This window comes from Taudactylus pleione, unplaced genomic scaffold (assembly GCF_031769625.1).
Source record: "Taudactylus pleione unplaced genomic scaffold, aTauple2 ptg000667l, whole genome shotgun sequence".
Classification (NCBI taxonomy): domain Eukaryota; kingdom Metazoa; phylum Chordata; class Amphibia; order Anura; family Myobatrachidae; genus Taudactylus; species Taudactylus pleione.
Genome location: NW_028285069.1, coordinates 2,680,626 through 2,694,577, shown reverse-complemented (window position 1 = coordinate 2,694,577; position 13,952 = coordinate 2,680,626). Strand labels below are relative to the sequence as shown.

Below are 13,952 nucleotides of genomic sequence, written 5' to 3'. Positions count from 1 at the left end.
GTGGAGCTACCCACTTCCTACAATGCGCCTCCGGGAATGGATAATTGGAAGCCAACCGCTTTTGAGGCACAAATCTCTTACTGGGTGTCTGCCAAGCCACCGCCATATGATCCGTTAATTGATCAGATAGGGGGAATACCGCCGAAGTCAGCTTAGTTTTTTTTTTTTTTTTAAACTAGGGAATTTCTACTTAGGATCAGGTGCCTCATCCTCTATTAGGAGAATGGCACGCACCGCCCTAACCAGAGCTTGTACATTAATAGACGACCGAGATTCCAACTCCTGAGCCGAGGTGTACGAATCGGAGTCGTCCTGGACATCACCCTCATCTGAGGACCCCTCAGTGTCCGAAATCTGCGCCGCATGCAACTTATGTGCACGCTTAGACGCCCCTGCAGACCTGTCATTGTGCAGCATCGACTGAAAAGTCGAAGATGCAGCTGCCAGACTCTGGACTGAACTGGAGAGCACGTCCACCCATGGTGGAGGAGCTGCCACATTGGTCTGGAAAGGCACCACAGACTGTTGTGTAGCAGGAGTGGCCTGAAAATAGATAGGCAATCCTGAATAAGGGTCCACAGTCTGTGACCCAGAGGAACTCTGCAATAATTGCGGGGTACACTGGTAATGGGAAATGGTAGGCTGGGACAGAGTCCTCGTAGGGACAGCAGACGGAGCCGCAAGGCGGTCCGCCAGAGACACCAGCACCTGTGAAAACATAGCCCATGGTGGCTCCTGTGTCATAGGGGGTCTGGATTGACCAGGAGTCAACTGACACCGCTCATAAAGGCCATCCAGAGATGCCTCTTCCCTATGTGATCCCGCAGAGCAGCGCCTGCAGGAAAACAACACTGGAGTCCCGGAGTGCTCAACTTCACCCTCAGACATAACCAAATATAATGTACAGACAAAATATATATGGCAATAGAGGAAAAAAGAACTGCACTTCCCTGTGTGCTGAACAACAGTCCTGAATATGGCACTGCGTAGCACACAACTGTATGTGACAGACCTCACAAATACTTGATTTATATATGTGAGGTTAGTAGAAAAGCCCCTCCTCCACACCTGTAGGGCTAAGGAAGAAGGAAAGAGATAGATATAAGCTGACAGTAATAAGAGAAAAATACAGACAGCAGCACTAGCAAAAGTCACATACCATGCAGGAAGATATACTCACTGCACCTTTACACTACACTCAACCGCCCAGATTCAGTGTCTGGGAGGGCTATAGTGCTGTGTACGCCGTCCTAACAGGGGAGAGGTACACAGGGGGACCGGTCCGCGTGCTCCCTGAGGGATCTGCGCTGCCACATGTAGAAAAAAATGGCCGCCAGAGACCTCAGAGGAGGAGTGGCCGAGTGAACTGCAGCTCAGGGACGCTAGACATGCAGGCTGAAAAGCGCCCTGAGCTGAGGGGAGGAGCCGCTGAACAGGGAAGGCTTCCTCCCCTGGCTGGCCATTAACCCCAGGGATGCTGGCTTCCCGCTTGCCGGTTATCCCTGGTGGTCTAGTGGTCCCACGGGTTATGGGGGGGGCCCGCCGCCACTGCCAGCAGCCTCCGGTCTGTCCCCAGGACCGGAGGCTAAAGGACTGCATTTAAGGTATTCCGCGCGCCGCCGCTAGCCAGCGACGCGCGGCTTACCTGAATCCCCGGCGACTCCGGCAGCAGTCCTGGGAGGTAGACAGAGTCCGGCTAGTACGGACTCTGTCCTCCCGCCGCGATCCCCAGATCAGTACTGGCGTCGCGGCGCCAGTCGGGGATCAGAGCGGCAGCGTAGGCGTCTGTACAGACAGCCCTTCGCTGCCGTCTGTAGTAAAAAGAGAAACTAAAATAAATAAAATCTATTAGAAAATAAAAAGCTTCTGGGGGCTGCTCCTGCAGCCCCCCTGCGCGGTGACCGACTCCGGCCGGGCACCAGCTTACACTGAGGTGCCTGTGGCTCGGGGGCGGGATATAGAGGAGGACCCAAGTGCATCCTGGGAGCTAAAAGCTTAACTGTGTGGTGCCCATGGATCCTGATCCAGCTATATCCCCAAGGTCAACCCTGTGGACCCCCTATGGACCCTGAAGTAGAAAAGATATTTATGACACTTCTTTGTGTAACTCATTTATTCATGTGTCTCAGAGTAATATCATACATTCGTTGTCCCTCTGAACATTTTCTTATGGTATTCCCGAATACACGAGACTCCTGAGAAGCAGCAGCGGCCAGTGTCAAACCCGCCGTGGACAATACCAGATCCACGAAGCTGCATCACTACACGCATTTACAGCTGTAGACGGGGAAAAGGGGGATTCACAGCGGCGGGCAGTGTCAGACCCACAGCTGTATCCACACACTGCCGATGACTATATTAACGGCTGATTAGCCCATGACACAATAATTATACCATATGAAAATGTACAGAGGGACAACGAATGTATGATATTACTCTAAGTGCTGGGTTTCCCCCAAGCTCTCCCCTCAAGGTAAATAGATGCAGGGCATCTATTCACCTGGCGGTGAACGGTCACCACAACTTTTCCCACCCGCAGGACACTGCAGCCCGCGAGTGGGAAAGGCAGAGGGCAGATTGTTTTAGCCCCCTTTAATATCAAGCAGAGCGTGGGGCCCCACTAAAATAGCCTAGCGGGAACACTAACGATTAGCTAATTATAGACAATGACATTGGAATGCACAGTTTATACAGACTTTACATGAGTTTATAAACATACAAAGCTTGCTAGTTCATTAAATGGGAATATACTGTATATGCATGACTAACAATAGTCTTCATTCTAGCACCCTGCACCTGTCACAACCCGTGCAGTTCCTCTATCCTGCCTGGGGTGTCGCTCTCTGCTGTGGCGCTTCTAACACACTTTGCTGTATTTCAGCAGATTGTTGCATCAGCGGTTTGTGTGCTAGAAGCACCAGAGCAGAGAGCGACACCCCAGGCAGGATAAAAAGGAACTGTAGGAGTTTTAACAGGTTTTGGGGGGCTAGAATGAACACCAAATAGGACCTCACTGTGCAGAATACGGATTGGTAATGCCAAGTAACACGGTACCTGGGAAGTGCTTGTATCATGTTGGTCAGAGGTACTGGCCGGGGTGATCGCAGGCTCTGAACACACAACGCTGCTGTCATTAAAGCTCATCAGAGTTAAGTCTGGTTCTTCCAAGATTCCACGAGCAGACTCTGAATCCTAATAAATACAAGGAAACAATTATACGCCAAGTATCTAATGCATTAAACCTGCTGGCAGGGCTCATCGTTCCTGGTCACCCCAGAATCCCACTAGCTCCTGCCATAATTGCCCGGCCAATCTCTATACAAGAATATGCGTCGCCTTATAGTACACACACAACATTTTTTCAGCTGAGATCCCCCTGGTGACACATTATTGCTGACGGCAGTGCCACAGTCTGAATCTATTACAAAACGTTATTTCCTCTGTCCCTCACTCACCCAGGTATGGACGCAGCTTGGCAGCGAGCCAGCAGAAGACCCTATAGTAAAGCTAGACAGGAAACGTGCCGAGGACCCCCCGGAGAGAGACCCCTGTGTGACACTCTCCGATCCCAGGGTACGATTTGATGACTGCAGAGCAGCTGCGGCCACTGTCTCAGTATAAGAGCTGCCTCCGGGTGGCACAGAACCTCCTCCGCTGTCTTGTGGATCATGGCCAGCTGAGTCGGGGTCTCCTTCTCCGTGTAGCCCATCATACACGGCAGGCAGCTCCTCAAAATTCTTCCCCAAGAAATCAGAGATCGGATGCTCAGACAGCTCAGAGTCATTCACCGTCATCTGCGTAGCCATCAGCTCACAGAAGGAGCCAGTGTCTTCTGCTGCGCTTTGCCCCAGGAGTACGGAGGATGGCTGATTGGCATCAGGCTCATGAGACCCATCAGCAGACAATGAGGAGCCACGTTGTGTGGGCGCCCTGGAGGTCACATGGTCTAGTCCATGAACAGAAAGTCTACTGGACATCTCGTACTGGCTGCCCAGATCCGGCTCATTCAGGGTGCTCTCAGGGTGCAGCGGGAGGAAGAGACCTGAGGAATCTGTAATACAAGAAAAGCTAAAAGTAATAATGTTTAATAAAAACAGGATTTTGGTACTTACCGATAAATCCCTTTCTCCGATTCCACAGGGGACACTGGAGTTCAAGACAGTGGGGTATAGACGGTGGTAGAGTAGAGCCTGGCACTTTAAATAATTCAGAAGTGTGACTGGCTCCTCCCCCTCTATGCCCCATCAGCCCCAGTTTAAGAACTGAGCCCGAGAGGAGACGGAGGACCATAGGAAAACGAGGAGAAGGAGGAGACCACAGAACGGAACAAGACCGAATGAGGGAGAACAGAGGAACAAACTGCAGGGAACACATGCAGTCACACAACCTTATAAGAAACCAAACAAAATGGCAGGTACGCAGCGCTGGGCGGGCGTCCAGTGTCCCCTGTGGAATCGGAGAAAGGGATTTATCGGTAAGTACCAAAATCCTGTTTTCTCCTTCATCCACTAGGGGACACTGGAGTTCAAGACAGTGGGGACGTCCCAAAGCCAACCTCCTGGGTGGGAAGCGCGGAGAACTTGCCGAACCCTTGGCAAAACCGAAAACCGGGATCACCAAGAACCGTAGGCCTAATGGAAAGGCAAGAGCTGAAGATCAAGTGTTGTAGAGCAGAGGAGACAATCAAGGCTCCTTGCTAAACAGCCATAGAAAATCCACACCTTACAGCGTAAATCGAATGGAATACTGCTAGCAAGAGAACAACCGCAGATGAAAGCTGAACACCGTAAGCTCAGCCGAAACAGACCAAGCACGAACAGAGTTGAACATGAGAAGCTGTATAATTTGGAGACAGCAGAATCCCAGCACTGCTGGACATAACTCATATAGTTATACATATAACAATACCAATCTACAGATACAGAGTTGATCCTGTCCACAGACTCCTAACAAGAGTATACAGGGAGCAAAAGACAAGACCGAACAGTCGCCCTGGACCATTCTTGAGGTCCAACTACTACAAGGTTGGCAACCAGAGTGAAACCATAGAAGTCTCCAATAAAGATAGAGATCCCAATGAGGCAGAGGCAGCTCTGAAAGAATCGAGACCACAATTCCTTTCAGAGCATCAGACAGCAGTACAATCAACTCAGAAACAGAGGGAAAAACAGCAACTGAAACCTTGCAGCTGTAAATCCCCATACCAGACCACTGGCAGAATGTCTGGCAGCCCATCAGTTGTCTGCCTATTGAGTGGTTACTACTGCCTGTGGTGGGTCTCGAATTAGTGTATGGGGCATCCCAGGTGGAGACCTTACAGCCCAAGCCACTGTGCCGACCTGAAAAGAAACCCACAGCAACAAACTCCAAACAACATCCAACATGATGGAAGTGTGTAGGCAGTATCAACTGCTGTCCTGAACATAGTATAAAAACAACCCAGTTACCCTAGCAGTTAAAGAGCACGGATGCAACAGTCACCCAGTGAGAGCTACCAATATAGGGAAGCAACCATACAGCAAGGCTACAGAACTAGGACAACCATAGAGGTACCCATCAGGTACCTGTCAGTGTGATGAAAATATTCACAGTACTGAACAGGAAAACCAACCAGGCCCCCTGCGTGGAACATAATGACTGTCACGCTTTAATATAAAGAAGTGCATAACCCCCAAGGCGCTACAGTCACAGTCCATTATAACCCCAACAGAAGAATAAAGTGACTTGCTATGCACGCCAGGAAAGCTCTAAAGTGTAGAGCCTACTGCTAAAAAGAGTGGATGGCTACTAAGTCTGCAGCTAGGATGCATAAGGGAGAATAACGGCTATGTCGTGTCAGGTTGCATGAAATCGGAGCATCTTACAAGGCAATAGTGGGGTACCGCTTACCTGTGAGCAATCAGAAGCCCTCTAGAAACTATGTAGAATGTCACTGACCTTCTCCATCTCACAGCAACCCGTCACATCGGGAATAGAGAGTAGCTTCAGTGGGCTAAAAACCAATGCTCCATAGCACAGTCTTCAGTCTGGCGATGTTGCCGTAGGAGAGACTGTAGAAAACTAGCAAAATGTTAGTGGTAACAAGAAGGTCGTACTACAGGACTCTATACCTGAGCTTGTTCCATTAGGGATGTGTATCCTTATATAGATTATACATATACCCCAAGCACGGTCTGCTAGAGTAAGTATTAGTACATTAACACTTATAATGGTTAAGTGCGTATTAGTCAAGAGGCGGGATAGTGAAAGAATTAAATAAGACCCTGTACTGGTCAAGATACACATAGCAATATTACATATTTGATGATGGATCCCACCAGTGACCCTTGACAATCATAGTGTTCACAATGAGGGATTAAACTTGAACCGCAGGGCCCATGATTTACTGGATACCCACCAATCTAATCAAGCCAGGCCTGACCCTGCCTATTCGGCGGGTGGCCCTAGACCTTCAGGCACAGGAGCAGAAGTGTGGTCTGTTGTCATTTAACCAAGTAAGCCCTGAGGATGGAATAGAATCTGGATTTTTATGTACTGATAGGAATGTACCCAGGGGCCACTTTATAGCCTCATTTTATTGAGATATGCGACTAAACAATAATATGGAGTACAGGAACCTATACAGAGAAAGGTACCTGTACATAGACATAGAATGCAATAATTATCCCAAGTAAGAAGGGATACATCTGTAAAGAAAACCCCAGTTAGGGCTATAAAAAAAACCAGGTGTTTCCCAATTATTAGGAAGTAGTCATACGAGGAACATGAATATATTGGTATACATACACACGTACACTTAGACAAATAGTTGCATGAGAAGTCAACATAGTAAGTATACTTGTCAGACTCCTGCACCAGGAGATCATTATGCTCTATATAATATATAAATATATACATAGTAGGAACCACAAATAGCGGCACTCCGAGACTTAAATAGTGATCAAAAAGGTATATCTAAACTATGTTGAAACAAACAGGCCGACGTTTCGGGGGATACGTGCCCCTTTGTCAAAGCGAGTATATATACATACACCTATATACACATACATTGTAATAATAATAACTCCCCCGAAAAGGGGGCGCCGTAGATATAAACTGACAGGAACAAAACTGTAAACCCAGAAGGGTGTAAGTGCCTATCTTATATACATGTGTGGACTACCAGAAGGCTCCCAGACAAGTATATGGTCCATATTAGAAGCCATGCCTTAGGGAATTGTGACTATCACAATGTAAACTGCAGAACATGACTCTAGTCTATAGAGCCAATATAATATATTATAGCCTACAGCTTCTGGTAATCCCAGCTGGCTTCCCATCTGTGGAATTAGAGGTAACCTAATGATTGTGGAAGCATAGGCATACCCACACATATAACAAATACATTCATACATAGTAGGTGTAAATAGAAGTTGTTGTACCAACCCACCGCAGCCGGAGAGTCCAGCCTCCAATTGCAGTATCTTTCTTTTTAAAATATGCAAGGTATCAGATATAAAACTGATAAGAACAAATCCTACCCCTGCCTTTATGGCAAGGATAAGAAGCGATACATAAATACATATATATATATATATATATACATACATACATACATGTACCCTCATACAAGGTCACAGGTAACGATAATTTATCCAGGAGAAAGCGTGAACGCAGTCCCCCACTTCCACAAATTATGCAGTCGAGATTTCCGCATTTTGAGAAATCATCGGGGGTCAGCACACCCAGAGTGCAATGGATGCGCCTCGCCCTGGGAGAATCACCTTTGTAATCATGGTATCTCCCCTGCCAGGTAAGTATGAACTGTGGCTTACCTCCACGCAGGGAGACTGCTGATGTGCCGTGTGTCCATCCTCTGTAGGCCTGATATTTTAGCAGCGCGCTGTCCCAGACTGGTATAGATCCTGGGAGCCTTCTGCCCTTGCCTTATCAGGTGAGCCATTTGAGCTCCAGTTGAACCCACCTTTTCAAAGTAGGGATCAAAAGGACAACCTCAGATCAATGAAGTATACTGCATTATATTTAACGTATACAGGCATATTTGTCATGCGGAGGGCAAAGTGACATGGACACAGCCTCTGTATTAGGCTGCGGCATGTTCCTCCCTGAGCTAGTGTCAGGGGTCCAGACACTCACTCTATAATAGTGGCGGCGGGTCCCATGATATGTAGAGGTACTGCTTCAATAACATCTGACATTAGTGAGTACTGATTAATTTCCTAATCAAACAGACTCCAGCAGCCATCTTGAGATAGACAATTGTAAAATAGTCGCAACTATCTCTACACAGTGACATCACAATGACGTAGAGCAGCAGTTAGGATAGTTGTGGGGTCGACAGTTTTGAAGTGCTCTCCCCTACAGAATAGAAGTACATTACTGCTAGATAAAGTACTAACAAGTTCATTGCTGGAATCTGACCACCATATAGGAACTACAGAGATGAGCCAAGTTCTATATGGACCATTCCGCTGCGTGACTAAGTAAGCAGGAAGACTGCTACACTGCGTGCATAATTTGTAATCAGCTCAGTATGCCTCAGCATTGTACTATAATAGAGACCAAACTAGGTTCTATCTAGATTCTACAGCTATGCACAGGGGAGACTATACACATAGGTCCTCTTCATCTATATATTTATTAACAGTTCTTATATATCGCAGCGTATTCCGCCGCGCATTATCATTGGAAACATCAATAGAACAAAACTGGTTTTAACAGACAGTATATATAAGCAGGATAGCCCCATATATATATACACATATATACTCATACATACACTTAACTCATGTAGGCATGTATACAAAGCTACCCATATTGCATTATGTCATAGGTAGACAAATGTGCTTGGAACTAACTCCAGCAGCGGTACAGTGAGTGCAGCGTCTTCAGGCACAAACTTCTACCCTCTCCCTGCACTGCAAGCAGCTGCCTCTGCAAAGTTACAGACTGTCTGTATTCTGTACAGTGACAGCCTCTGCATATGCCTGCGCTGTAGTGCGCGCCAACTGAGAGGCTAGAAAAAATATGCGGTGCCTGCTCCCCGGGAGCAGTAACGGCTGCCGGACCTAAGCCACGCCCCCTCACTGCCGGGAGTAGAGCCCCGGCGCTAACTGCATCCGGTCTTAACCGGCAATAAACTAACCCCTGCTGCTCACCACTATGGCATAGAGCAGAGGGAGGAGGAGATCACATCGGCAGCAGTCACACAGCGCTGTCAGACTCTTTTAAGTGAGCCAGCGCTGACTCAGCAGTGCAGGGATGTTAAGAGATGCGCCAGCAGCTCGTAGCAGGGCAGTGCACAGCGCACCTATGTAATTACAGACTGTCTGAACAGTCTCCCTTGATGGGTATCCGCGCTATATGCGCGGTAGCTCCGCCCCTTGTAATAATGCTAGCGGCGTTATAACAGGAATCCAGGACTGTATGAGCCTGGGAGGGGGCGGAGGGGCCGCAGATCTAACTCAGTCCCCCGCTAGTCAGGGGAACAGAGCTATACTTACCAGCTGCTGGCATCAGGACTGCGGCTAGGCATAGGGAAGCACGGACACAGCTTCTATATTAAGCTGTGGCGTGTCCCTCCCTGAGCTACTGCCAGGGTGCCTGGGACCCGGACACGCACTCTTTATTAGTGGTGGCGGGTCCTCCTGATGCCTCCATGTAGCAGGCTGACAGACGCAGCACTCTGTCAGCCTGTCCTCAATGCTTGTTGAAGCTATGAAAATAAATAAAGTTAAAATAAAAGTAAAATTACTAAGTGTGGGCTGGAGCTCAGCCCTATGTGACCGGCTCTTCTCGGGCACATTTCTAAAACTGGGGCTGATGGGGCATAGAGGGGGAGGAGCCAGTCACACTTCTGAATTATTTAAAGTGCCAGGCTCTACTCTACCACCGTCTATACCCCACTGTCTTGAACTCCAGTGTCCCCTAGTGGATGAAGGAGAAAACGACATAACTATAAAGCGAGAAGTACAACGCTAAGGTCTCGCTAATAACAAAGTGGAAAGATACAACATACGCAAGTAAGTTTTATTTTTCAATGATCTTGTAGATGAATCAGCTTCAGCGTTAAGCCTTCAGCATAAAAGCACAGGGATAAGGGAATATTGCTGGATTTGCATCAGATCCCTTCCTCCGATACAACAGATGAAAGGATTTAGTGCAACAGAGACAGTGGGTTACAGCAAAACATAACTACTACACTCCCCTATAGGACTCTGCTCCCTGCTCCTAGATCCAGTCTACCATTAGTCCCTGCAAGTAGACAACATCAAATGAGGATCAAACGCAGAAAGCCCTTGGTGAGGCGGTGGTTTGCGTCTCACTACCATAGTGGTGTCTTAAGGTGCATACACACTAGACGATATGCTCCCTGAGCGATATCGTCTAGTGTGTCCCCGGCAGGCTGTGCTCAATGTCGTTCATGACATTTGATGTTGATGACATTTGATGTTGACATTTGACATTTGATGACATTTGATGTTGTCTACTTGATTGTGGGAACATAGGTCACTCTTTAATTACAAAGTAGCTGGATCTTGAAGTTTACAGTCAGCTCTCCTGTCCACTCTCATTTCACAGCAGTCGGTTGGGTGTCTAGAGGAAAATTGTGGCCAATGGTCAGCTCTCCCTGCCCTGCGTCACTGAGGGACAGAACTAAAGTAGAGCGTCACAGATGGGTTACCAGGCAAGCCTTAGTCACACAGGTAGACAGCGGAGGCTTTCCTATAATATGCAGTAGAGGAAATATAGTGTAAAAACAAGAGATATGGTAAGAACTTACCTTTGTTATCTCTGTTTCTACGAAGTCCATAGGGTCCACAGGGTTGACCTTGGGGTTATAGCTGGAACAGGATCCATGGGCACCACACAGTTAAGCTTTTAGCTCCCAGGATGCACTTGGGTCCTCCTCTATACCCCGCCCCCGAGCCACAGGCACCCCAGTTGGTAAGCAGCCTAGGCCGGAGGAGAATATGGAACAGAGAGAAGGAAGACTGGAACACACAAGAAACCATACTCACAGCAATAGGAGACGGAAAACCGGTGACCAGCCACACAGCCCATTTGAAGCCAGGTGCGTCAGGGCGGGCGCCCTGTGGACCCTATGGACTTCGTAGAAACAGAGATAACAAAGGTAAGTTCTTACCATATCTCTTGTTTTCTACTTCAGGGTCCATAGGGGGTCCACAGGGTTGACCTTGGGGATGTCCCAAAGCAGTACAACTAAGGGCGGGGACGCTCCTGTGCTGAAAGGAGTACCCGGCGCCCAAAGGATGCATCCTGAGAGGCAAAGGTGTCAAACGCATAGAACCTCAAAAACGTTTGAATTGAAGACCAAGTGGCCGCCCTACACAGCTGAACAGCAGAAGCGCCACGTCTAGCAGCCCAAGAGGGACCCACAGAACGAGTGGAATGAGCCTTAACAGAGGCTGGCACAGGTAAGCCCTCCTGTGCATAAGCCTCACAAATAACGGAACGAAGCCAACGGGCTAACGTTTGTTTGTTGGCAGGCCAACCCCTCTTGTGAAAACCAAAGAGGATAAACAAGGAATCAGACTTCCTAACCGAAGCCGTCCGGTCTACATAAATTCTAAGCGCCCGGACCACATCTAAGGAAGTCTCACCAGCTGAAAGATCAGGGGACTGAAAAGCTGGCACAACAAGTTCCTGATTAATATGGAACTTCGAGACCACTTTGGGCAAAAACTCAGGACGAGTGCGGAGCACCGCTCTGTCCTGGTGAAAAATTAGGAAAGGAGGGCGACAGGAAAGCGCCCCCAATTCAGACACCCTCCTGGCCGAAGCAATTGCCAGGAGAAAAACCGTCTTAAATGTCAGCCACTTGAGCTCCACCGCCTCAAGAGGCTCAAACGGAGGACCCTGCAGGACCCGTAGCACCACCGCCAAGTCCCAAGGAGCCACCGGAGGCACAAAGGGAGGCTGGATCCTGATAACACCTTGGAAAAAGGTGTGAACGTCTGGTAGTATTGCAATCCGCCGTTGAAACCACACGGACAAGGCGGACACATGAACCTTCAGAGATGCAAGGCGTAAGCCGAGATCCAATCCTGACTGAAGAAATTCCAAGATCCTAGAAACTCGGAACACCTGAGGATCATAAAGTCTGGACTCACACCACTGAAAGTAAGTGTGCCACACTCTGTGATAAATCCGTGCTGAAGCAGGCTTGCGTGCCCTGAGCATCGTACCAATAACCGAACTGGAGAAGCCCCGAGACCTCAAGACGGCTGTCTCAAGAGCCACGCCGTCAAAGACAGCCGACCCAGATCCGGGTAAAGGCAGGGCCCCTGAGACAACAGGTCCCGACGTTGAGGAAGAAGGTACGGAACGTCGATGGAGAGGCTCCTCAGATCGGAGTACCAAGGACGTCTGGGCCAGGCCGGAGCTACCAGCACGAGCATGCCGCCGTCCTGCTTGAATTTCCGCAGAACCCGAGGAAGCAGGGATATCGGAGGAAACAGATACGCCAGGTGAAACGTCCATGTCAGCGACAGCGCGTCCACCAGACTTGCACCTGCGTCTCTTGTCCTTGACCCGTAAACGGGCAACTTGTGATTGTGACGGGAGGCCATCAAGTCCAGCTCCGGCAGTCCCCACCTGTCCACGAGTAGCTGAAACACCTCTGGGTGAAGCGACCATTCCCCGGGATGCACGTCGTGACGGCTGAGGAAGTCCGCCTCCCAATTGAGGACTCCGGGGATGAAGACCGCCGAGATCACTGGAATGTGACCCTCCGCCCAAGACAGGATACGAGACACCTCCGACATCGCTGCCTGACTGCGAGTTCCGCCTTGGTGATTGATATACGCCACCGTGGTGGCGTTGTCGGACTGCACCTGTACCGCCCTTCCGTGAAGAGCGGGGCCGGACGACTGCAGGGCCTTGTATACTGCCCGCAGTTCCAGGATGTTGATGGGGAGAAGTGCTTCTTCCGCTGACCAACGACCCTGAAGCGACAAAGAGCCGGTCACTGCCCCCCAACCCCGGAGACTGGCATCCGTCGTGAGCAGGACCCAGTCCGGGACCCAAAATGGGCGCCCCTCGACCAGATGAGCTGTCTGAAGCCACCAAGCCAAAGATAGCCGAACGTCCGGAGACAACACCAGCACCTGAGAGCGGATCCGGTGAGGTAACCCGTTCCATTCTGATAGAATCAGCCCCTGCAGGGGCCGGGAATGGAACTGGGCAAATTCCACCATGTCGAATGTCGACACCATGGACCCCAGAACTCTCATAGCCGAATGGACCGACAGGCGGCAACGGCTCAGGCAACTGCGTATCCGCAGCTGTAGTGAGGCGACCTTCTCCGGAGTCAGGAAGATCCTTTGCTGACGCGAATCCAGCAGGGCTCCCAAATGAACCATCCGCTGTGATGGAATCAGGGAGGACTTTTTCCAATTTATCAACCACCCGTGTGCTTGCAGGCAAGCGATCGTCAGGTGGAGATGTTGAAGCAGTACCTCCGGGGAGCTCGCCAGCAACAGGAGGTCGTCCAGGTACGGCAGCAGCCGTACATTCTGGTTCCGAAGATGTGCGGCCATGACCGCCATAATCTTCGTGAACACCCTCGGTGCCGTGGAGAGACCAAAGGGTAGCGCCCGGAACTGATAGTGGTGTTGAAGGATAGCGAACCTCAGATACCGCTGGTGTGAAGATGCTATCGGAACATGGAGGTAGGCGTCCTGGATGTCCAGGGACACCATGTAATCCCCCGGTTCCATCGCCAGAATGATGGAACGTAACGTTTCCATCCTGAACTTGGGAACTCTGAGGAATTTGTTCAGAGACTTCAAGTTGAGGATAGGGCGATGAGAACCATTGGGTTTCTGCACCAGAAACAGAGACGAATAATACCCCGTCCCTCGTTGTGATAGAGGAACGGGAACAATGACCCCTGCTTTCAGCAAGGACTCTATAGCCTCCTGAACCTG

The 13,952-nt window shown here is 49.5% G+C and overlaps 1 protein-coding gene and 1 non-coding gene across 5 annotated transcripts in view; both read right to left on the bottom strand.

The window, feature by feature from the left end:
- Window positions 1-13,952, bottom strand: part of CEP295 (centrosomal protein 295) — a 102,940-nt gene that overhangs the window by 19,789 nt on the left and 69,199 nt on the right. For all 4 annotated transcript variants that reach the window (XM_088455723.1, XM_088455726.1, XM_088455724.1 and 1 more), the window contains exons 25-26: window positions 3,456-4,051; window positions 3,055-3,192 (exon numbers count right to left, since the gene is read on the bottom strand). In XM_088455723.1, the coding sequence (XP_088311849.1) occupies window positions 3,055-3,192; window positions 3,456-4,051 (734 nt within the window). The remainder of the gene's footprint in view (window positions 1-3,054; window positions 3,193-3,455; window positions 4,052-13,952) is intronic.
- On the bottom strand, window positions 7,636-7,800 carry LOC148478274 (U1 spliceosomal RNA). Its single transcript, XR_015872420.1, has one exon. It is a non-coding gene; the product is annotated as a U1 spliceosomal RNA (small nuclear RNA).